Source organism: Typopeltis vanoorti, chromosome 12 (genome assembly GCF_054136105.1).
Source record: "Typopeltis vanoorti isolate ZY-2024b chromosome 12, IOZ_Tvanoo_1.0, whole genome shotgun sequence".
NCBI lineage: Eukaryota > Metazoa > Arthropoda > Arachnida > Uropygi > Thelyphonidae > Typopeltis > Typopeltis vanoorti.
This window is the reverse complement of record NC_143560.1, coordinates 119,701,701-119,726,882: the sequence shown is the minus strand read 5'-3', so window position 1 is coordinate 119,726,882 and position 25,182 is coordinate 119,701,701. Positions and strand designations below refer to the sequence as shown.

At 36.0% G+C, this 25,182-nt stretch overlaps 1 protein-coding gene across 2 annotated transcripts in view; it reads left to right on the top strand.

The window, feature by feature from the left end:
• Positions 1–25,182, top strand: part of LOC150101178 (uncharacterized) — a 322,911-nt gene that overhangs the window by 135,045 nt on the left and 162,684 nt on the right. For both annotated transcript variants that reach the window (XM_090401128.1, XM_090401129.1), the window contains exon 8: positions 20,192–20,434. In XM_090401128.1, the coding sequence (XP_090257254.1) occupies positions 20,192–20,434 (243 nt within the window). The remainder of the gene's footprint in view (positions 1–20,191; positions 20,435–25,182) is intronic.

The window sequence follows — 25,182 nt, the reverse complement described above, 5'->3', positions numbered from 1 at the left end:
GACCGCATGGTCACTCTCTCCAATTGGAGGCAGATTGTCTACCTTGGTTATGGATACATTTTCTGATGCTGTTATCAGATTCAACATCCTCAAACCTCTTGTCCCCTCTATAACCTGTTGTTTCATGTAATTGTTCCTTAGCAAGTGTATAAATCTATCTTGCATACCCCTTTGTTTTCTTCAATCGATGTCCCCATAGTTAAAGTCTCTCCTAATAATTGTTCGGCCTACACTTCTTCTTCTGCAGCTTTCCAACTTTATTAGGGTCATTGTTTTTAGTGAGTCTCCTCCATATCCTCCTGTCTTGTGCCGTAACCACATTCAAGTTCTTCCTAATCAAGTCCTCTTCCACCAGCTCCCTCCATCTCTTCTTTGGTAGCCCACATTTCCTCTTCCATTGCACATCCATCTGCATGACTTTTTTCCCACATACTCATCCTCCCTCCTCATCACATGACCAAACCATCTGAACCTTGTCTCCTAAGTTCATAACATTCTTTCTCTGTTCCCTTCCATAGTCATTTCTCAGATGATCCTTTCTGGTCACACCACACATCCACTTAAGCATTATCATCTCTGCTACCTCCATCCTGCTGATGCTATTTTACCTCAGGACCATAGTTTTCATAGCATACGTTATAGCTGGTCTCACTACTGTCCTGTAGATTTTGCCCTTTAGATTGATCTGCACCCTTCTATCACATAGCACTCCATCTATCTCTCTCCAGTTCCTCCATCCAGCTTGTATCCTGCATCCCACGTCCTTTTCAGTCTCACCATCCTCGTTCACTGTTGAACCTAAGTGTCTAAAGTCCCTAACCTTCCTGATATTTCCTTCCAGCTCCAGATCTGTCTCCTGGCTGCCATCCACTTTTCAACACATATACTTTGTCTTACTTCTGTTCAGTCTCATACCTCTCTCTTCCAGGACTTTCCTCCATCTTTCCAGTTTAACTGCCACTTCTTCTCTTGATTCTGCATACAACATTGTCCAAGGCATGTCTTCTCTCATCTCCTTCCTCGCAATATTAAACAGAAATAGACCTGACCCCTTGATGCAAGCCAACTGTCACTTGAAAACTTTCTGTCTCTCCCAGGCAGGTCTGAACTGTTGTCTTCACATTTCTGTACATCTCCTGCACCAACCTGACATATTTCTCCAGACTTCTTGCCTTGGCACACTATCGTATACTTTCTCCAGATCAATAAACACCAGATGTTTCTCTCGTTGTTTCAAGAGAAACAAGTTTTCCATCTTTTCCATCATCTGCTGTAACCCAAAGATAACATCTGCCATTGATCAACTAGGCATGAAGCCAAATTGCTCCTTTGCAATCTCCACCTCCTTCCTCAATCTTCCATCAAGAACCCTTTCTAGGATTTTCATTGTGTGGGACATCAACTTTATTCCTCTGTAATTTCTACAGCCTTGTGCCCTTTACCCTTGTAAATGGGGACAAGAGTACTTTCCCTCCACTCCTCTGGTATATTTTCCTGTTGGCAAACTTTCACGAACAGGTCAATTCCCTCTTTCCCCAGTGCCCCTCCATGCCTCCACTGGGATCCTGTCAGGGCCCACTGATTTTTCATTCTTCATCCTCTTCATGGCCTCCTTCACTTCCACTCTACTGATGTTCTGCACCATCCCCCTCATAAGGCTGCCCATCTTCTCTGTGAGTCCTCGCATTTTCCTCATTCAAAAGCCCTTCCGAGTATATTCTCCATCTGTTTCTTATAATTGTTCAGCCTACACTCATTGTGCTAATCTGCTGATACATGGCATCTACCTCTTCCTGTGGACCCCCTGGTCTATAGCAGCACCCAACAACGTATTTTGTCCTATTTGCCTCTGTCTCACACCAGACAGTCTCAAATGAACTATCTCCCTCAGATCGAAAATCCTCTTTAATTTCTAATTTTGTTGGTTGTAATTCTGCAGCTATCATCAGAAATACCCTGTTCTGTTCCTTCTATTCTCCATGAAAATACAATAACCTTTACATAATATCCCTATAACTATATCATTTTTAGACAGCCTGGTCTCAGTGATGCCTATAAATTTTGGCCAAGTCGAACTTACCAATATCAAAAACTTTTCACTCTTATTCCTGATGATACTTGCATTTGTGTACATGCATTTCATATCTACTAAAAATAATGACTTAGCTGAGTAACACATGTATGTAATCTGCTACTAAGGACAACACTAGTACCCCCCTCAAAATGCATCAAATGGTTGCTGCAAAATCATTCCATTTTTTTTTTCTGGGAAAACAAAACGTTATCCCACTCATTACGGCCATCAAAGTGTACATAATCTAACCATGTGTGATAATTTTTGATCTGCCTTATCAAAACAAGTAAAGGACAAAAGAATATTAATTAAAAAAAAAAAAACACTTCTCTACCAAATATAAGATATCAGAATATAAGAATCCATATAGCGCATATGTTTATGTTGACAACCCACAATTTTTAGGTTTTGAATACAAATTATACATTTATTCCTTCTGATTGTAAAGTGTATCTTAACTACATTGGCCAGGTTGATAAATTAGTTTCCAACAATCTTCAGCTAAACATCATTTCTCTTGTCTTGTCAGGTGCCATCTCCTTTCAGGAGGTTGACTAGCATGGGCTTCCACCATGTATGGTTTTGTGCTTCTCTCTACATTCTTCATAATTCAAAAAGGTCCATTCCTTAATATTTCCCATCCAATCTGTTTTCTTTGTCTTCCTTTTCTTCTTTTTCCTTGTATCATTCCTTCTAAAAGTGTTTTTATAGGGATTCATGCCTCAGTATGTGAGCAGGGTAGGTGGGTTTCCTTTTCATAATAGTTTACAACAGAGTCCTATCTTCTCCAGCCATCTCTAATATCTCTGAATTAGTTTTTTTTTTGCAGTTCATGGGACTCTAAAGATTCTTCTGAGGATGCACATTTCAAAGCCTTTCAGTTTATTTTCACAATATTTTGATATTGTCCAGGTTGACACTGCTCCATATAGCAGTGTCGACCATACACAGCATTTGAACAGTTTAATTCTTACGTCCATATTTTTCGCTTAGCTCAGTGTCTCTTCTAGTAGGTTTTGAAGACCTTTTTTTTTTATTTTCAGCCAGCATTACCCTATCGTCTGCATATCTTAAGTTGTTTATATTTCTGCATCTTATGCTGGCTCCTTTGAATTCTGCTAATTGCTGAAAGACATTTTCAGTATAGAGGTTGGACAATATAGGAGAAAGAACTCAGCCTTGTCTGAGACACTTCTTTACTGGGAATTCCTACGGAGTTTCTCCCAATATTTTTATTGAGGCAGTTTGCTCCCAATATAGATTTGTCAGTAATCTGGTATCTTTACTATCTACTCCTAATTTTTTGATACATTCAATTAGCTGTTCATGTTCTATAGTGTCAGTTTATGTTTTACTTATGCTTTATTGTGTAGTCAGTAAAACATAAGTAGATTTCTTTCTGCTTCTCCAGATATCTTTCTATAATAGTTCTAATGTTGAAGAGTCCTTCTCTGGTTCTGTTATTTTCCTGAAAACCAGATTGTGTTTCATTAATTTCCAATTTGATTTTATGTTTATTTATTTCTAGGATTATATATAACATAACATTTGCTATCTAACTGATAAGACTGATTGTTCTGTACTCTTCACATTTGATTGTCTTCGATTTTGTAGGTATTGGTAGGAACGTTGAGTGCTTAAAATCTTTTGCCAGGTGTCCAGTTTCGTGTATTTTGTTACATATGTCAATCAGTGATCTTATAGCCTTATCATCTAAAGCCTTTAGATATTCTGCCATAATTCCATCCATTCCTGGAGCTTTTCCTAGTTTCAGTTTCCTAATGGCATCTGTTACTTCCCAGGTAAGAATAGTAGGCCCCTCCAAATTTTCTTGCAATGGATTATCTATTTTATCATGATTGAAGAGTTCCTTTGAATACTGTGCCCATCTATCCCTTATTTTGTCTTTCTCCATTAGGATGTTTCGAGTGGCATCTTCAGTGCAGTGAGACACTACCCTAAGATTAGCTAGTTAGCTCCCTAATTTTTTCATGGAGTTCTCTGGTTTTGTGTTTTTTGTCCAAAAGCTCAATTTCCTTGCATTTGTTGTTGAGCCATAATCTTTTGCAATCCTACATTCTTTCCCGATCTCCTTGTTTTTTCGTGTATTCAGGACGGTTTTTGTTTCTTTCTTTCTTCCATCATTTTTAGTATCTTGTGATTCAACCAGAATTTTAACAAAGTATTTGTTATTACCAGATCATTTTCTTCACAGAACTGTATTAATATTTTTTCTCTTGGATTTCTATGTTCCATGCAAGAAGAGATCTTTTATGAGCCTACTTTAACTTTTACATCTCCCATAACGATATTTATGCCATCTGATTTTGTGTTGTTAAGTGCATTTTGAATGTCTTCATAGAAGTGTTCATCAAAAGTAGGTACATATATTTGGATGATAAAAATATTAAAAGATTGAGCTGCAATTTACAATGCAATTGCTCTGTCACTTATGGGCCAAAATCCAAGTAAGGATTGGCAATCTTATTTTTTAGTATACAAATGCTACTCCATTCCTATGACTGTCTCTGCATCAGTATATAATTGAATGACTCTTTCTGTTTATTTTTCCACTATTAGTCCATTTCACTTCACTTATACCAGCAATGTAAATTTTCGTTGCTTCAAGTTCTTGTATAAAGTTATCTAACTCCCTACCTTCACATTATATCCTTACATTCCAAGTTGCAAGCCTTAAGAGAAGATTCTTGGTTTTCAGACATGAAGGATAATGAGATACCCTCCCCGGAGGGTTTAAGGTATCTTCTTCTTATGCTATTTTCATAGTATCTGCCATACATTTCCCAGGTTCTTTCTCTTCTTCCCTGTAATGTTTCCAAGAGACAAAAGTTGTAGTGGGTCTAACCTTGTCTCTTTTACTTAAACCTGACATGGTTTTTTTTGTTTCATAGTGTACTATGGAAGGTAACATCATTTACTGCTGAGCAACTGTAGTCTTAACATTTATCGATATTTTCATTACCCTCACTTGTTGATATCATTTCCACCTAATACAAGTTAATCCTTAATTTGTTATCTTTTTATACTGTAACTTTGTTAAAATCCCTTCCATTCCGCTGCTGTCACCATTACCACTCCTTTCACTCTAGGTCACAAAGTATCTTTATTCATTCCAACTAACCATAACTTTAAGAAGAGTAACTATTCTAGTATTCAGAACACTTCATGGAAATTGACTGAGATGGATTATTGCATGCTGCATGCACTGAAGCTACCATATTTACTCGAATATAGCTTGCACTTTTTTCCCCCCAACTTAAAGTCCACACGGTTAGCCTACTGGCTGTGCGCTTTGCAACCATATGCCTGGGGAAGGAGTGTCCTTGGTTCGATTCCGGTCAGTGACGTGAGGAGCTGAAAGATCTTCTTCAGCCATAGCCAAGTTAGCAGGTTTGGGCTTGGACAGTAGGGTTTTTTCCCCAGTTTATCCTGGTTTTTCATCCTGCAAAGCAGACAAACTGGCCTTGAGAACTCAACACTACGGACATAGGATACACCAGGCCGTAGGGGGCGTGACCACCTTATCCTGCGAATGGTTTGAGGTCCGATGATTAATAAACCCTCAACACTGCAAGGTAAAAGAGTGAAATAGGAAGATGAGATAAGATTAAAGTTAAAAAATCGTCGTGCATGATATATGCAGGGATTTTTGGAAACGAAAAAAAAAATTGGTGTTTGTAATTAAATCCTCAGTATTCATTATAATTTATAATTGCTCACATTATTTATAAGATGAATGTATTTAAATTTTAATTATCAACTTTATTTGCACGATCAGCTGATAACCTTCATCACGCGATATACTTGCTTTTTTTTTGGCGACAGTGCTTCCGCAATTAAATTAATTATTTCTGGTGAAATCATGTCCCAGGATCTCAAAATCCAGTTGCACAACAGTTCAACTGAGATACTAGTTCCTTCCATTTCTCTGCATATGATGGTGTAGTATTAACAAAAGATTGTGTGACTCAACAAAAAAGGCAAACCAACGATTGTTGAGTTGAAATGCTGATTCTCTTCAAATGAATTCCAAAATATCTAAAATTGCTATAACAACATTCGCTATCTATTTCTTAAAGTTTTAAACTTTTTCATGTGCAAACTATATGTGAAACTTTAAAATTTTTTTTTCGTAAAGTAAAATCAGGGGTGCAAGATATATGCGAAGATGAGTTATATTCAAGTAAATATGGTATTTGGTAATGATTTAAAGTATTGCAAAACAAGCAGTTGATTGTTTGTTTGCATGACTTTGCATCACTTGGGAACAGTACCTAATATAAATGTTTTTCTAATGAGCTAAAATTAGTAATATTTTTATAACTGATAAAATATTCTAGTCCTTCAGTGGCAGTATCCCTAATCAGATGAATTCTTCTATATCATTTGATGACTCCAACAACTCAGCTAACTTCTTTGTAGAAGTTAGCTGAGTTGTTGGAGTTAGCTGAGACTAAAATAATTTGTCTAGTGTGTATATACCAAAGGTGCGCATCATGGGTCAAATTCACTTTAATTTGGAAATAATCAGACAGCTGTGTGTGTGTGTGTGTGTGTGTGTGTGTGTGTGTGTGTGTGTGTGTGTGTGTGTGTGTGTGTGTGTGTGTGTGTTTAGTATACACCTATACAGATTTTAATGTGAAAAAGGACATAAACTGAAATTATTTTGAATTACTCATTTATTTTACTCACTTAAAATAGTATTGAAAAAACTCAAGGAAGTCATAGACACATTCAATTTTTTGAATGTTTCTGACTTTCAGAACCATCTTATGGTAATCTCATATACAAGATATTATTTAACGTATAGTATGTTACCACTGTGGATGAACAAAAAGTTGAAGAGGAAAAAGAAACTTATTAATTTTGAATTTGAAGACCTGTTGATTGTTATTCTTTAGCAAATACACAAGAAGGAAGACTGTTCCCTAAGAGAGTACTAACAGAAAAGGAAGAAACCTTTGTTCACTGAGTTTGGGGTCGAAAACTGTAAAGGAGTGTTAGTTAGCTGTTGCATATGTTTTTAATAGACTCAGAAGAGAGTGGAAGAATTATTGATGCCATTTTTGCTGAAGAGTCACCAAATATTTGTAGAAAATGCAAAGAGCAGAAACAATGTTTGTGAAAGTTAAGTGAAGTGGTGAGGGATGGGTTATTGGCCAATCTAATTGCTCTGTTCTGTACTGTCAAGTATTTTTAGGAATCTCTTAAGAGAACCACCCTGAATATGAGAACTATATTCAATGTTTCGTAAACTGTTTAGAGATAAACTGATGCCTAGAGTAAAATAATGTAAATTTCTGAATGCCGAGGAGGATATTTGTAAGTGTATGACAAGAGAAAGTGAGAGATTGGAAGTTAGATTAATCCCAAGAAGAGAAATCTCATCTTGTGTAAAGGGTTTAAGTCAAAAGTAAGGTGTCTTAGTCATTTTACTGTTCCCTGGATTCAAGACATTGTTTTTTTAAGTCCCAGGAATTCACAGGTCTGTGCATTTTCACTCATGAAAACTATTTTTTAAAAATAATAATTATAAATTTTTATGTCGTTGTTGTTAGCCTAGATGTCCCACTGCAGGACAAAGGCCTCCCACTCTCTCCTATCCTGGGCTAGTCTTGTCTTGTCCATGTGACACTGTGCCATTTTTCAATGTCATCTCTCAATCTTTTTCTCTGTCTTCCAGGTTTTCTGACTCCTTCTCTTGGCAGCCACTCTGTTGCCCTCTTTGACCATCAATCATCTCGATATCTTGCCAAGTGGCCTGCCCATTTTTATTTTTATTTCCTAGCCCTCCGATTGACATATTTTATTTTTGTTAGGTCTCTTAAGTCCTTGTTCATTATTCTGTCTAATCTGGATACTCAGTAAACTCCTGTCCATTGTTCTTTGGCAAACTTTGAGATTTTTTTTTTGTGTGTGTGTGTAGTTGTTAGTGCCCAACTCTGGGAACTATAAGTCAAAGTTAGACGATCATATCTAATATATTTTTTTTTTTTTTTTTCAAATAGGGAGGTCCCCTTTCATTGAATGCTTCATTCTCCAGTAGCTCTTCCCAGCATTGTTGATTGTGCACAGGATTTTAAGGTTAAAGCGATTTGACATGGAAATTATTTGTCCTGAGTATTTGTAGTTCTCTACATATTCTATTATAGTATTTTCAGCATCTATGGGAATATGTTCATGGTTTGTCAATATTTTTCAGGCACTTCATCTGGCCATGGACACTTTTTCTGTTATGAGTGGAATGTTGACATTTTCCAGATGCCTGTTGGTTGTGTTGAATTTGATCAAGTTATATGGCTTGTATAAAGGTTTTTGTAAAAATCATTGGCAATGCCTCGAATTTCTTTTCTATTGTTTGTTATGTTTCCATTTTTATCTAAAAGACAGGGAATTCATTTTTTTTTTGCCTTAATAAAGGCCATTTTTAGCTATTTTAGTGAGGTTCTATTTTCTATTGCCTTGGATATTTCACTTGTATTGAATTTTTTCGGATAATTTTGGATTTCTCTTGACAAATTTGTCAAATTCCGCAATTTTAATCTTATTTCTCGATGAATGTAATCAATGGAAGACTTAATAGTTTCAATAGAGTTGCAAAGATCTTGAACATCAGTTTCTGACTGTGCCAGATTTTGAGAAGCAATCACTTTTGTCAAATTTTCTGTGTGTTTTTCTTTTGACTTTCTATTATAGCAGTTCTCAACCGTATGGCCATAGGTGTATTTGCATCTGCAGAGCTATTTGCATGTGTCTGCTGTCAATTTTAAAATAAGGAAAAAATAAAATTAAAAACTGGAAAATCTAAGTCTTCTCTTAGTAATAATATTTATTGAAATCATAAAAAATGGCGGTTCGTAATATAACATTTATTTTATATTATGAATGTTTTATAATTCCTCTGTCTTTTAGTGCCAGTTTTATGCATATGTTTTATGTATTTAGTGTACTGCCAACTGTGTGCTTGAGGGATGTGTCGCCACTTTGCCAGTGTCGTCGACACGCTTCAACCATCAAGTTTTCTCATGTTTAAAAATTTTGCCCCAAAATGAGTATTCCAAATAAAAAATAACAAACCTATAAATTCAACAGTGATTAGGAAGAAGACTATTGTTTTATCCAGAGTAAAGAGAAATGTTTTTGCCTATTGTGCTATGGTTTTATTTAGTCATATAATAAATGTTACATGTGTTTATCCTACTTTCATAGTTAATTAATTTGTTAATTGTTATCATTTGATATGATAAGCAAGTATAAATTTTGATAGAAAAAAAAATATTGGTACCTGCCACTTTCTTCCCAATCTTGAATGCGCCTGCAACCACAACCAAGTTGGTGCCTGCCACATTCTTCCCAATCTCGAATGTGCCTGTGATCACAAACAGATTGAGAATCCCTGGTCTAGTACATTAACATTTGGCTTGTTTGGTTTGATACATTTAATCCTGTTGTTCTGTTTTGATAATGAGATGACATCGATCTCTCTCTTGCTATTTCCATCAGGAGAATATGAGTCCACCATCTGTTAAACCTCTTTTTGAATACTGAATTCATTATTGTTAAATTATGACTTGTTGCTAAGTTAAATAATAGTTCTCCTTGTACATTTCTAAAGCCATAACTATATGGTCCCAGCACTTTGGCCTATTGTGATGTCTTTAATCCTTTCTGGAAGTGAAGTTTTCCATTACTATTAATTCTTGTGTTTTCTCTTTGGAAAATTTTTCTTGATAGATGATTATATAACTCTTCTATCTCTTCCAAACTATGGCTTGAGGTAAGGACATATACCTGAATGATCGAGATCTCTTAGTATATGAGTTTTATTTTCAGACTTGCAATTCTTTCTGAGTATCCTTTGAATTCTACTATATGTTGTTTCCATTTATTTTTTATTATGAATCCCACACCATGAAGACCGATGATTTCGCCTTTATGGTAAAATATCATGCCAAAGTTTCTTTCAAGAATCTGTTCAGATAGTACCTGACTTCTGAATTATATCCCATTTTATAAATTTAAGAGCTTCTTCCAGTTTTCTAGCAATCTTTCCTCAGATTTAAGTGTTCTAGCATTTAGAGTTGAAATATATAAGTTGGTGATTTTCCCAGTTTTTTGCATCCAGTGAAGGCCTTCCAAAAGGATTTGATTCAACACTATCATTTCTGGAAGATTTGTCAAGTTCAGTTTTAATCCATGTTGGTCCTGAGACAGTGCAGGTCATCTTTTTTTCTCTGTGGCATAAATTGAGGGGATGTGGTCTGATTTCTCACATTGACCAAACGTCTTGGGGATGCATTTTATAGCTCTATTATATAGTGAAACCTGTGGAGTATTCATAACTAAAAATTCACATGTATACCACATTAATTAAATTTTAATAATATGTAAATATTTCATCTTAAGTATCTTAAGACATCATCAGTACACTTATTACAAACAATACTAGAAATTACATTCAAAGGAATAGTTAGTGTGCATGCTTATATTGGAATTCCTCTATGCATACAGATATTTGTATAAAAAATTATTCTGATAATTTTTTATACAATTGAGGATAATAATTTCCCAGACTTTTGGAATAGTGAAACAGTCATTACGGTTCAGATTGGGTCTGTGATCTAAGGCTTCAGCACTTTCTTTGTATAAACACTCATGTTTATATAATGATCTATGTAGAAGCTTGGTGTTTTTCCACTGGATCCTATGGTTAGGGTTTTCAACTCCATGTTGTGCGAGGCCAGATTTGTACAGTTTGGTAAGATGGATGTGGTCTTGATGTTCAGAGATGCGTTTAATTATAGATCTTCCTGTTTGTTCGTAGTAAGACATCTTACAAGAACATGGAACTTCGTATATGTCAGGTAACATCATAGGTGAGAGTTTGTCTTTTGGAGAAGGTAGCAAATTTGGATCTGGTTGATTGATTTATAGGTAATGGTGAGTTTCTTCATAATTTTTGACATATATTCCGAGATGCCTTTGATATGTGGTATCGGAGTCCTACGGGCTTATTCTTATCTGGATTGGCGTGTGTAGGGAAGTGGCTGATGATTTTTTTAGTTGTTTTTGGATTATATCCATTTAATAAGGCTGTATCTTTTATAATTGCCAATTCTTGTTTTAAAGATTCTTCAGAAGAACAAAATTTGTGTATTCTGGATACCAAAGATTTTATGATGCCATATTTTTAAGATGGATGGTGAGCCAATGAATTGTGGATGTAACGACCTGAAAAAGTTGGTTTATGATACACAGAAGTGGAAATGGAACTATCTTGTTTTCATTGGATGTGTATATCGAGAAAGGAGATACCTTGTGATGATTCCTTCAGTGTCGTAACGAGGGCATGGCAAAAGAGGCGCCCGCCACGGGCACAACCTAGTTTGGGGTGCAAAATGCATAACATTTTTGTCATTTTTGGTTTTTTTGGGGTGGGGGAGTTAGACACTTGCCACAGGTGCTTCATACCCTCGTTTCGTCACTGGATTTCTTTTCTAATGTGAATTTGATGTGAGAATGATGGTTGTCGATATTATCTAGAAATCAGTATAGTTCTTGTTCAGAGTGATTCCAAACTGCAAAGATGTCATCAACATATCGTAGCCATATTTTTGGAATTGGGAATTATAAAAGATACAGCCTTATTAAATAGATACAATCCAAAAACAACTAAAAAAATCATCAATCACTTTCCTACACACTAACTCAGACAAGAATAAACCTGTATAACTCCATACCATATATAAACGGAATCATCTCGCAGTGTCTGTCAAAAATTATGAAGAATTACCAACTTTCCACTACCTATAAACCAGTCAACCAGATCCACGATTTGCTGATCCAGTCATCTTCACAGAGGTCCATTAGCATCGGCTAATGGACCTCTGTGAATATATCCAATGGAAGGTCCCAGGGAGCAACGAGGACATCACTTGCCCCCAATTTTTTATAAAGTGTGCCAACAACTGCTAAACAAATGGTATGATTAATTAGGCAGAATACATTTTCAACTTCATTTTTATGTTGAAAATTTCTGCTATCTCACTTCATCTGTCATTGTAACCACAATGTATTTTTCAGAATGATTCCAAATTCTTGCATTTGTAAGTTCACAATATTCTGAATGTCAGTTTATGAATATTTTTTGGGTATACAAACTAATCCTGAATTAAAATAGGTTTGCATCATCGGAATGAACCATAATACAGAAACATCTTATATACTATATTAGTCCACTCATCCAAAGTAATATGAATATGATCTGATCCTGATATGCTTTAAGTTTTGATATTTATTATTACTTGTTATGTTTAATTAACAAGTTTATTTATCATCCATCCCCATTGAAAAATGGTTGGGATATCCAGTTTAGGATTGTAGAAGTTGATGTTCTGAAAATTTTGGTTGTAGAAGTTGAAGAAGTTCAAAAGTCATCAAATAAGAAAGAGGAATGGTGTTCTATCATCAACAAAATTAGCTTTAAAATATATGAATGGTTCTTTGGTAATACATAATTCTGCTTTGAAATTAATTCAAAAGTAAAGGAACTGTTAGCAGTTGTTTAAATTAATATCCCATCTTCAGTGGCCAATTTAGATATAACCTCTCATATTTTCCTGTTTTACAGAAGAAAAAATAAAGTCTGATCATCCTTAATTTTTTTCTTCTTCTTTAGAGATACTCGAAGGTTCCATTTGTTCCCCACACCTTTTTAAAATGTGATTATCATTTCATTGGGATTCTATCTTACATGAAATCTGCTTTGAACAATAATTTCAGTTTCTGATTTGCTTTTCCTTTCTGAGCTGCTTTCTCATTTTTGCATTTCTTAATGTTTCTGACCTTCATATGATTTATTTTCTTTTTGAAGCTAAAGTGAAGAAATTGTAAAATGAAGAAAAATTCAAATTATATAATCGTCTATAATTTTTAACTTATGAAGTTATCATATGTGATCTAAATTTAAAAATAAAAATGAAAAATAATAACTTCATTGCACATTATAGCATGAAAGTCTGCACCCTTTTGGTAGCAACTTTTGTTTTCATTAAACTAATGAATCACATAACAGGGGTCATTCAAAGAACAAGCTGATTCAAAGTGGCTAATTGTAATAAAAATGTATATTATTTGTAGTTGTTTCATTGCACTTGATTTATAGTCATATAATAATATTAATTGTATTATAATTAAGAGAAACAGATCAATATATAAAAATAACAATAGCATTGTATTCATTGCAGTCATTAGTTTCATTAATTTGTGATAAAAATTTAATCATCATCAGCAATCTGTATGATATAATACTCCTTTTGCTAAAATAAAAATTGTAATGAATTAGATGTTTTTTTCAGATTTGTAAATTTAAATTTATGAAAGGTCTCAAGTCTTGATCTGCTTTTCCTGTGACTAGACAAGAACGATTAGAAAAATTCCTTGGAATTCCCTGGATAGAAACTCTGGTCAAAAGTAAGACTGAAAGAAAAGGTTTCTTTTTTTCAAGAAATAAAACAGCATTGAGTTTACTAACATTGAAATTCACAAGGTTATTTATCATTCCCATTGAAAAATGGTTTGGAGATTAGACTTTAGGATTGTAGAAGTTGATATTATGGAAATTTTGGTGATCTGTGTAGTGCAAAGGTCATCAAATGAGAAAGTGAGTGCAGTGAACTGTCATCAACAAATTGTGTATTGATTTGTAGTTAACTGGAGAATATCTTTAATTTGGAAAGAACAGTAGGTGAAAGAACAGAGCTTTGCTGAACACTAGCATTACCTGAATAGTTATGAATAAAGATTCATCTGCTATTATGTGTAATGTTCTATCAGACTAAAATCTGGCAACCCAGTTGCAGAAGTCAGAAGACAGACCATGAGAGCTTACTAATTAAGTCTTTGTGCCAAACTCAATCAAATGCCTAGAGATATCAAGAGCATGTAAGTGAGACTTCCCAAACATGCATTTAGTTGATATCTAATGGCGATGTATTATTATTATTATCTGAGACATCCAGGGAGTCAAGGACTCATTGAGAGAGGTTATAAATCATCCAAACCAGTTGTCATACCTTCCCTTAAATTTATTCACTAGATGCACTCACTACCCCTAAAGGCAAACTGTTCCACTCACTCACTGCTCTGTGAGAGAAAAACCTAGGTCTTATCCCTTTCTTGACTGTGAAAAAACTTAACTTCCATGGATGCTCCTGTGTTCTCTCCCCACCATCCATGTTACGAAAAATTTCATCAGACACCATCCTATAATACCCATTCAAAAGTTTATAGACTTTTATCATATCACCCCTCTTTCTCCTGTTAATCAGAGTCTGTAATTTACAAACTTGCAATCTGTCCTCATAATCTAAATTCCGTAATCCAGATATAATCTTTATAACTCTTCTTTGCACCCTTTCCACAGCCTCTTTATCACTTGGAATCCAGATGTCTTGCTTAATAAGGTTGCACGTCCATTTCACTCCCAATCTGTTTATTCTTTGAACACTAAGGATACATTCAGATATCATCTCATTTTAAGCGCTTTTTCAAAGATTCCCATGCATTGCTGACATTTTCCCATTCAGTAACTGATACCAAAGCACTAAAGATGGTATTCTTCTAAGTTGATTATAATTTCCAGCTTTGTAGTTCAGCATGTAACCTGTTCTAATCGGAGCATCAATACAATTAGATACTTCCCAAGAAAGCACAGCATGATCACTGTCACCAACTGGTGGTAAAATAGCCATATTCTTAATGGAGACCCCATGTGATGGTATGAGCAAATCTAACACTCTTTGACCTCAAGTTTCTTCTTTCATACTGCTTGAGAAAGTTGTCTCGCAACAATTCGATAAATTTCTCTTCTTTTTTATCATGAGATTTCTCATCTACCCAATCAATGTTTAGAAAATTAAAGTCACCTCTTTTTTCTTATAAGATTTCTCGTCTACCCAATCAATGTTTAGAAAATTAAAGTCACCCATAATGATCACTCGTTTGGTACACATAAGGCTAAATGCGATGCATTTCTTTGTCCCTTTCATCTGAGCCGCCAGGTCTGTAGCAACACCCCACCATATATTTCATTCTGTTAGCCTCCACTTTCCACCAGATAGACTCGCTGCTACATGGGACTTTGTTATTGGTAGTACTAGTACTCCTCCTTCTCCCCCTCTTCTGTCATTCCTAAAAATGGTATACCCATTACATTCAATCCCATTTATCATATGTGATTTTGATAGGCAGGTTTCACTAATACCAACACTCTTAGGCCATATCATATTCAATAAAGCAACAAATTCAACCCCTTTGTTTCTGTTGCTCCTGACATTTGTGTGTAGACATAATGAATTATCGTCATACCTATTCTTATAATTAGATATGCAGTCTATTTGGTCTTGTTCTAGAACTTTCTCTTTTCCCTCCCCAGACATACTCAAAAGGTCCAAACCCAAAGCATATTTTTCCATCCCTTCGCCACATACATAACCATGTGTGAAGCCTATGTTTCTGGAAGTTTTTCCACTTGGCTATACTACTAATTATATATTGGGTTTTATCCTTTATCCAAGTGTTAGCAAACAAAGTTTGCACCTAAAGTACTTTCAGGACTGGGGCAACTCATGATAAAGGTGGTACAGTTCTCATCACTTTCCTTAGTCTATCTATCTATCCCAATGGCTTTAATAGGCCTTTAAGGCCCACAACCTTCCAAGCATGCTTGGATTTCGTAACCGAAATTCGAGGATAGAATGGTCACTCCTATGCCTCAAGGTATTCTTGGCTGTATCGCTGTGTGTTCACAGGGCCGGTTTGTCTGCTTGCGGGATGAAAAACACCAGATAAACTGGCGGAAAAACCCTACTGTCCACGCCCAAGACCGGCTAACTTGGCTATGGCTGAGGAAGATCCTTCAGCTCCTCACGTCTCCGACGGGAATAGAACCTAGGCCACTCCTTTCCCAGGCATATGGTTGCGAAGCGCAAAGCCACTAGGCTAACCGCGCGGACACTTGCCTTAGTATCTCCCATAATGCAAAGCATATCTCCTTGCAGACGTGTATAACTATAACACTATGCATTAAGGAAAGGGCCACTACCCAGACCGGTTTTCAATAAAGGTTTCACCTTCTTTATTGAGATTTCAATAAAGGTTTCAACCTTTATTGAAATCTCATTAGTGGGAGCCAGACCCAGAGGTGGTGGTACTGGGTCTGGCTCCCACTGTTGAGACTTCAATAAAGGTTGAAACCGGTCTGGGTAGTGGCCCTTCCCTTAATACAGAGCATTATACATGTCCGCATGGAGATGTGCTTTGCATTATGGGAGATACAAAGGCAAGTGATGAGAACTTATACCACCTTTACCATGAGTTGCCCCAGTCCTGAAAGTACTTCAGGTGGAAACTTTGTTTGCTAACACTTGGATAAAGGATAAAATCCAAAATATAATTAGTAGCATCTTTGAAGATTCATATCTTTATCACATTTGCATACCATAGCTGAACTTTCACATGCATTTTTCTCATTCCTCCCTTGATGATCTAGTTTCCCTGACTCTGCATTAGGTCTCATACCAAGAAGTAGAAAGTTTATTTTTCACTTGGTTAGAGTATAATAAATTTAGTTTAATCCTTTATCCAAGTGTGAGCAAACAAAGTTTGCACCTGAAAGTATCTTCAGGACTGGGGTAAGGTGGTACAACACCAGGGCACTCCTTGCAAAGGTGGAGCAAGCTACCAACAGGATTAAACTAAATTTATTATACTCTAACCAAGTGAAAAATAAACTTTCAACATCTTTCTCTAAATCCAGAGTAATTTATTAAAAAAGGGTGGCACACCATTTGGCAACTCCTATAGGTAGAGATGACCTACTAATGCTTCTGCCTGGTATCTCCACTTGGGACTGGCCCACACTGAAGAGACCTCAATAAAGGTCGAAACTAGTCTGGGTTGTGGCCCTTCCCTTAATGCATAACATTAGACATATCTGCAAGGAAATGTGTTTTGCATTATGGGAGATACTGAGATAGGAGTGTTGGTAGCTTGCTCCACCTTTGCAAGGAGTGCCCTGGTGTTGTGCCACCTTACCCCAGTCCTGAAGATACTTTCAGGCGCAAACTTTGTTTGCTCACACTTGGATAAAGGATTAAACTAAATTTATTATACCAAGAAGTAATTTTTCTAGTCTCCTGATGCCAGATGAATTCAAGTGCAGTCCATCCCTCTTATACAAGTTTTTTCTGCTATCAAACTCGCTCCACACATTTAAAAACTCGCATCTATTTCTTCTACACAGCCTGTGCATGAAATCATTTGCTATCATCACCCCCCCCCCCCCCCTTTCTTAACTTGATACTGTCAGATCTGGGTAGCAATCCTACAATTTTTATTCTCTCATATTTCTTTCTTTCTTTCTTCTTCCAACAAACCTTTCATATCTTCTCTCTCATACTATAGTTGCCACTATTTAAATTATTAGTACCTACCAGCACTACCATCTGTTTTACTTTTCTTTTTGTTTTTCAATTACATTTGTCAAAGTTTTAATTTTCGACCCCAGGAAACTAGAAATTCTTGAATTTCATGAGGGAAATGCTGATTCATGCATGTACGAATGATGTTGATTTTTAATGATTCATTCTTTGTGAATTTGCATTTTAAATATCCAATAGCTTGTAAAAATCAAGCAAAGAGGAGTCGTGATGTTTGTTTTTCAACTGAAAATCTGATTTCAAGCTGAACATATTCATCCTGTAATTTAAGAGTGTTGCGCAAGAGAAAAGATTAACTGTAACTGTTACTTCTTGTGGATTTAAAACTGTAGTTAAATTCTCTGTAGTTTTCAATGGAGCAATATTTCATAACCATTGATTTCCTTTCTGTTTCTTTATTTAAATAATGAATGTCTTGTGAAAAAAATGTACTAAATGCCTCCCCCCCCCTCTTTTTTTTAATTATGACAAAGTTTTACACTTAATTTTTAAAAGATCTAAACATATTGATAATTAAATATAACTTATCAGTTAAATCCTTCGTAAATACTAATTCAGATAAGTATCCTTTGTTTAGTAACTGTACAATAATTTTTCCTTCTCCCGAACATTGTTATTTCAAATCTGGATAGTATGAAGTGTAGCAAACCACTCCCACTTCTGTTATGTAAGATCATGTTTTCCTCGTCAGTTCTCTTAAATAATTTTTGGAATTCATACAAATTTAAAGCTTTCCCTTGGGTAATGTTGAAATGACCATTGATATTACATGATCAGATTTGCTAATAACTTTGATAGATTAATAGCATCGTTGGTAGTAGTCCCTTTTCATTGATATTATTGCCCTTTTTTTTCTCTATCATAAGTATAATTTTTAACTAATTTTAATTTTCACTTTAATTAGTTTGTTTCATTTATCCTTTTACATTTTATATCTTTATCGTATGTGATCATTAATATACAAAAATAAAAAAAGTCTGCATATTTTAACCTAAATCTCAGGATTGCTAAAGTTCAAATTCTTGCATGCTGAGATTGAATCAAAAGCTGGGAAAGTTTCTCTGTTACATAGACAAAAAATAGTTCTCATAAATGCCTAACTTTAAGTATCATTGTCTGAGTGTATTGGCAGTAGTTTACTTTCACTCCACAAATGCAAATAGTGGAGTGAAGGTTGTTCTTTAATTGAAGAAGAGTGAAAATACAATTTAATTGTTTTTGTTGTTAAAAAAAAATGTGTTATTAGAAATTCCTCTATGAAGTATTCTGTATTTGTCTTTAGCATTTCAGATTATGTTTGACATGGACTTAAATTATTGAAAACATGGGATACCTATGATAACTTGTAGCAAAGTTAACTACTCTTGTTACATATGTAATTAATTTTGAGGAAACTTCAAGTGCATTTGTATACACTAGAATAAAATATAAATGAAAACAAGAATGTCTTCTCAAGTATATAATATTGCTAGTTATATTCCAGTGAAAGAGAGATTTTCAAAGAAGATATTTAATTTTTCTGATTATAAGGATTTATGAGGTAAGCTGATGAAGAGCAAACTGTCAAACAGTACTCCCTCTCCTGAACAACCCAGACCAGCCATTATTTTTGCTAAAAATTTGCTGTTCAGTCAGTTTGTGATTTAATTTTCAGTCATCAGACACAGTTCTGTCTGTTATTTGATGGTTTTGTAGATCTGATGTGTATCATTATATCCTACTAGGTGCATCCAACCAAAAATTTTTGGTTCAATGTTAAATTTTAACATCGTGTTATAATATGCATTGATTCTTTTCACAAATTAAACATTGTCCTTTATGGGAATGGTGTTGTGTGGACTACTCATTTAAGATGCACATATTTATTCTGCATGTCTTTCTAACATATGTTATATCATTAACCTTCTTGCACAGTAGAACAAATGTTTTATGCTCCTGCAGCAAAATATTGACCACACAACTGAAATACTTTTATTTGTCAGCATAAAAAATTTAAAATAAAAAAAGAATGAGGATCTCATTACATTAAACATCTTTCTCTCTCTCTATATATATATATATATTATAAAAATGCAGAGGATCAAGGTAGTACTAGGAAACCTCAGCGATGATGCATTGTTTTACATATCTGATGCAGAGCAACACCAAGCACAGTAAAATTGAGCACTGATGCTCTACAGTCTATGTGGGAAAGGAAAACAAATGGAGCACATAGTGAAATTGATTTTTCTCTCAGTTTAAAAAATAACTTTGCAAAAAAAAAAAAAAAGGAAGTGATCAGAGTTGCAGAAAAAATAAAGGGCCTTAAGAAAACATTGAATAGTAAAATTGCATTGCAAGCTGTAGGTTAACCAGTGGTTGGACTACATACTTATTTGTGTGATAGAGAGGAATGGAATTTATATGGTGAGGTCTAAGAAAGTGAGATGTGGCAGCATTTTGGACCCTGACAAAGAGATAAGGAAATTGAAGTTACTTTTATTTAAAGAGAATTCAAATATTTTTACATTTTATAATCATTTTAAGAAATGGTAGAAATGAAAAAATAATCTGTTCTTTTGCAGATCTGGACTTTTTTTTTTTTAATTTACAATAGGTTACAAACTTGCTGATTTTATGGGTGATGATAGAGATTCCTTCTCTCAGAGTGATGATGAATCGGATGGTCAGTGTGAAGAAGAGGATGATTTTGCTGATGATGAAGGAATGAGCCACCAGGATTCTTCATCACAAGAATACTTGGACAATTATCGATTTTTTGATGATGATGATTATGATGAAGATGCATTTTATTCTCCGCTTACATCTTGTTACAAGAATACTAGTCATCAAATTTCAGGTAAAATATTTGATTTATTATATTGGTTAAAAAGACTGCTATTTTTATCTTTTCTGTTTCATTTTTTTTTTAAATCATATATTGTAAACCTCTGGATATCCTAAATAAGCCCTAAGCTTATTTTTGCATGATATAAGCAATGTTTTAGTCCTGCGTACTCTAAATTTAGTAGTAAATTTAGTACTTAATGTAGTGATGTTATTTAAGTGAGCTACATTCTCACAGATCGCGAGTTTAATAGAGACAAAGTAATTGCAAATAACTAGCTGCTTTACCTCTTAATATCACTTTGCCAATTCATCTGGGAATCGCAAGCAAGCACCAGTATCTTCATTGTAGATTACTGTTGTATGGAATTAGTCTGGTTCTGTGTTAATTTAATAAACCTAATAAACCCTGTTGTGTTGTAATGCAAGATCACTAGCCTGGATGGTATGAAATATCTGTGAGAAGGGAACTAAAAGAGTGTGAAAGAGGCATTGTGATAGGATGCCATGTTACAGGTCTATCCATTTGACAAATTGGGCCCCAGGTCACCAATTAGTGATACGATACTGAGATGGAAGTGCAGAGAGTCAACTGCAAGTGCTACTTGCAGTGGATCTGCCAAACTCACAGAATGTGACTGTAAGGTGCTATGAAGGATAATATGTAAAAACTGCCATTTGTCTGCCAATATGTTGAATGCAGAGTTCCGTTGCATCGACTGGAACACAAATCTGCACAAAAACACTCAGAACCGAGCCTCGTGACATGGGTTTCCATGGTAGGACTGCAATATGCAAGCCTCCCACATTATCCAAACCAACATGCAGTATCGTCTTTAATGCAAAGAGCATGTACAATTAGACATGGAAGCTTCGAAAGCTGTATTATGAATCAACAAATCATGCTACATCCTCTACCAAGCAGATGGACATGCGTGGTGGTGTTCGTCCTGGTTTGGCCTCAGACCTCTATTTGTGGTGCCACAAACATTGAACTCCAAAAGGGATCTGAACATTCTGGACAATGAATGCTTCCTACTTTGTGGTGTTTCTATGGAACTGACCATTGTCTCTTTCAGCAAGACAATGCACCATGCCATAAGGCTTAAGGCGGCTGCTGTAACTGTGTTTGTTATGAATGTCACCATATTTACTGGTCTCCACAGAGCCCTGATCTCAACCCTATTGAACATCTGTGAGATGAACTGGAGCATCAGGTGAGTTTGAGGGATGTCTGCCCCACAACAATCCAGGACCTCATTTCATACCTGCAGGAAGAATGGTCCAAAATTCCCATTGATTAGTATCATATGCTTGTGGAATGTATGCCCAATAGGATTGCAGTCATCACAGCAAAAGGTCTTACATCTTATTAAGGTGGGTGCCATGGCTGTTTGTTCCTCATAGTGTGGTGTGTGTTGACTTCTTTCCAAACAGTGTATTCTCCATTTGACCATATGGTTCAGATATGTTAAATGTTTTTAGCACATCTTAACAGCCAGCACTCTAGGATAAGTTTTGCCATTGAAAAAGAAAATGTCTGTCCTTCCTTGACTTTTGGTCTAGATAACCAGCAGATCGTTATCCTTTTATTCTGAACCTACCCATATCATCATGCCTCCCAGCAATACAGTGTTATTGCAATCAAAATCTTAGTAAATAGAGCTTGAACCATCATCTCAAACTGTGCTGGCCTATCTGCTGTAATCAATCATGTATGGAACATGTTAAGCCATTAGCTTCTCCCTCTCCAAATCCGTTGTATAAGACTCTGATCAGACCACTCTTAGACTATTGTTCTCAGATTTGGTCCCCAGGATTTGAAGGGGATAAATTAACTGTGGAAAGGGTACAAAGGCGGATATCAAAGATGGTTTCAGGACTGTACAATGTTAGTTATGAGGATCGACTGAGGGAATGTGGACTGCAGAGTTTAGTGGATAGAAGAAGGAGAGGTGATATGATTGAGACTTTTAAACTGTTGAGAGGTGGTTACAGGGTTGACAGGGGAGTTCTTTCGCTTGGTTGAACAGCGGGAAGGAGTGATGACAAGAGGCCATCCCTGGAAGTTACGAAAGGAAACTGTGAGCAAGAGGTGTGGAGTGGTTTCTTTTCATGGAGGGTGGTTGAACCTTGGAATGCATCATTGCCTGATGGAGTGGTTAGAGCGAGAACGGTCAATGAGGTTAAGGAGTGATATGATAGACTTGGTGTTTTTTTTTTTGGGGGGGGGGGGAGATCTCCCCTCAATGAGTCTTGATAGACTTTGTGTTTCTTAGGAAGGACCTCCCATGATGAGTCTTTTGACTCTATGGAGGCCTGGATAAATAATAATAATAAATGGAAAAAAAATCAACAGAAATCTTCATTCATCTCCCCTCCCCCCAATCCAGATCACAAAAAATTTGATACCATTCCTCACATATGGGGGTACCCTAGAAAAATTTCATGTAGTGCATTCTTAAAAGATACAATAGAGACTTTCTTTAAACTATACCAAAAATTAGCCGTGATTTTCTGCTCAACAAAAGATCCTTTCCATCATTAGATCATCCTGGTGCCTACAATGTTTCTTGCTCTTTCAAACTGACATTTTTTAACAAACATTTGACTGACTGCATGAGCACAGCAATTATCTGTATTATCCACACTACATCCATTCTGGAATGGCAGACCATATTATTGACCTGAATTCCCAGATCCATTGGGAAGTGGGTGGGGATCTCCCTATTATTATCAAAAATTTATTATTTTTCATTTTATTTTTGGCTTCAATTTGGATCGGAAATTATCATCTGCTAAGCAATCATTCTCTCATAGGAATTTAAAAAAAAGTAGGGAAAAAAATGAAATATTGACAATAAGCGACTCATGTTGAAAATAATCATTCAGTAATTACTTAAGAGAGACCTCCATGACTTAAGAGAGACCTCCAGGGAGTCAGAGAATCATTGAGGGAAGCCACATACTACATGCACCAGCTACCATTCTTATTCTTGAATTCATTCACACTGCTTGCACTCACAACATCCAATGGTAATCCATTCCAATCGTGCGCCATCCTATGAGAGAAAAATCTAGCCCTAACCCTCTTCTTAGCAGCATTCATTCTCAGCTTCCAAGGATGCCCTCTAGCCCTTTCCCCACCCTCCATAAATTGAAAAATTCCATCAAGTAAAATCCTCTATGATCTTTTCAGTAGTTTGTAAGTCTCAATCATATCACCCCTCTTTCTCCTGTTTGCTAGTGTCTGCAGTCTACATATTCTCAATCTGTCTTCTTCATAATCAGTATTCCATGATCTTGATATCATGTTGGAGGCTTAATGGATTTTTTACAACACTCAAAAAGAATTAAAATAGAATTTAATACTTCCTATATTTTGTCCTAGTCACTAGGACGAAATATAGGAAGTAACCTACGGGGATTACAAAAACAATTAATGTAACATATACACAAATAACAAACAATACTAAGCCCAACCACGTGGGTGACACTAAAGTCCTATCTAGGTAGAGCGCCCTCTAAGGGCAGTAGTAGGTGGCCTGGAATGTATGGTGGGAACTCTGGTGATGAGTGTTTCCCAAATCTTCGGAAGCTTAATGCAACCATATTTATTGAGATTTGGTTGGTTTTTGAGAGCTGCTGCTGCTTCTAAGAAAAGTCTCTCTTTCTTGAATTTGCTGTGGTGAAGCATGGTGGTTTTCTTCCATGATACCCTGTGGGTGGTGTCCAAAACATGGTCAGCCAAGCCTGAATGGCCATAGTTGTGTTTGACGATGTAAGACTTATGTTCCTCTAGACAGATGGATGCTGATCTGCCTGTCTGTCCAAAGTACTCCAGCTTACAGGAACAGGGTACTTTGTAAACTCCAGGCAGAGAGAGAGAGGAGGGAGCTGATCTTTCGTAGAACGGATAAGGGTAGCCAGTTTGCGGTGGGGCTTATATGCTGTGTGTAGATTGTACTGTTTTAGTATCTTGGCTATTTTTTCGGATGTGCCACGGATGTAGGGTATGGTGATGGCATTTTTAAATTCTTGTTGGCGAGAAGGACGGGGAATGGGGAGGAGTTGATTATTTTTTTGATACTGTGATCGCTGTAGCCATTGGAGAGGAAAGTGCTGTGTATGTGGTTAAGCTCAGTAGTGAGGGCGGTTCCACTGGAACAAAGATTGTGGGCTCTCTTGGTAAGAGTTTTAATAATACCATATTGTTGAGAGGGGTGGTGGTGGGAGAGTTTGTGAATGTATCTGCCTGTGTGTGTGGGTTTTCTGTATACGGTGAAGGTAAGTGTATCATTAGGCAGGCGTGTGACTAAGGTGTCTAGGAAGGGTAAACAATTGTTCTTTTCCTTTTCCATAGTGAACTGGATTCTTGGATGTAGACTATTGAGATGACTGAGGAAGGAGTCTAACGTGTCTGGGCCATGAGGCCAAATAGAGAACACATCATCTACATATCTTAGCCAGATAGAAGGTTTGAGTGGGGCTGAGTCTGTGGCTCGTTTTTCGAAATCTTCCATATAGAAATTGGCAAGGGGGGTGAGAGGGGGGAACCCATGGCAGTTCCCTCTATCTGCTTGTAGATTTTGTTGTTCCAAGAGAAATACCCAGAGTTAATGGCAAAGGAAAAGAGATCTAAGATGTCAGAGGGAAAAACGTTTTCTAAGAGAGATAAGGTGCCAATTAAGGGAATATTGGTAAACAAAGAGGAGATATCAAAGCTTACCAATATGTCTGTCTTCTTCAAGGTTAAATTTT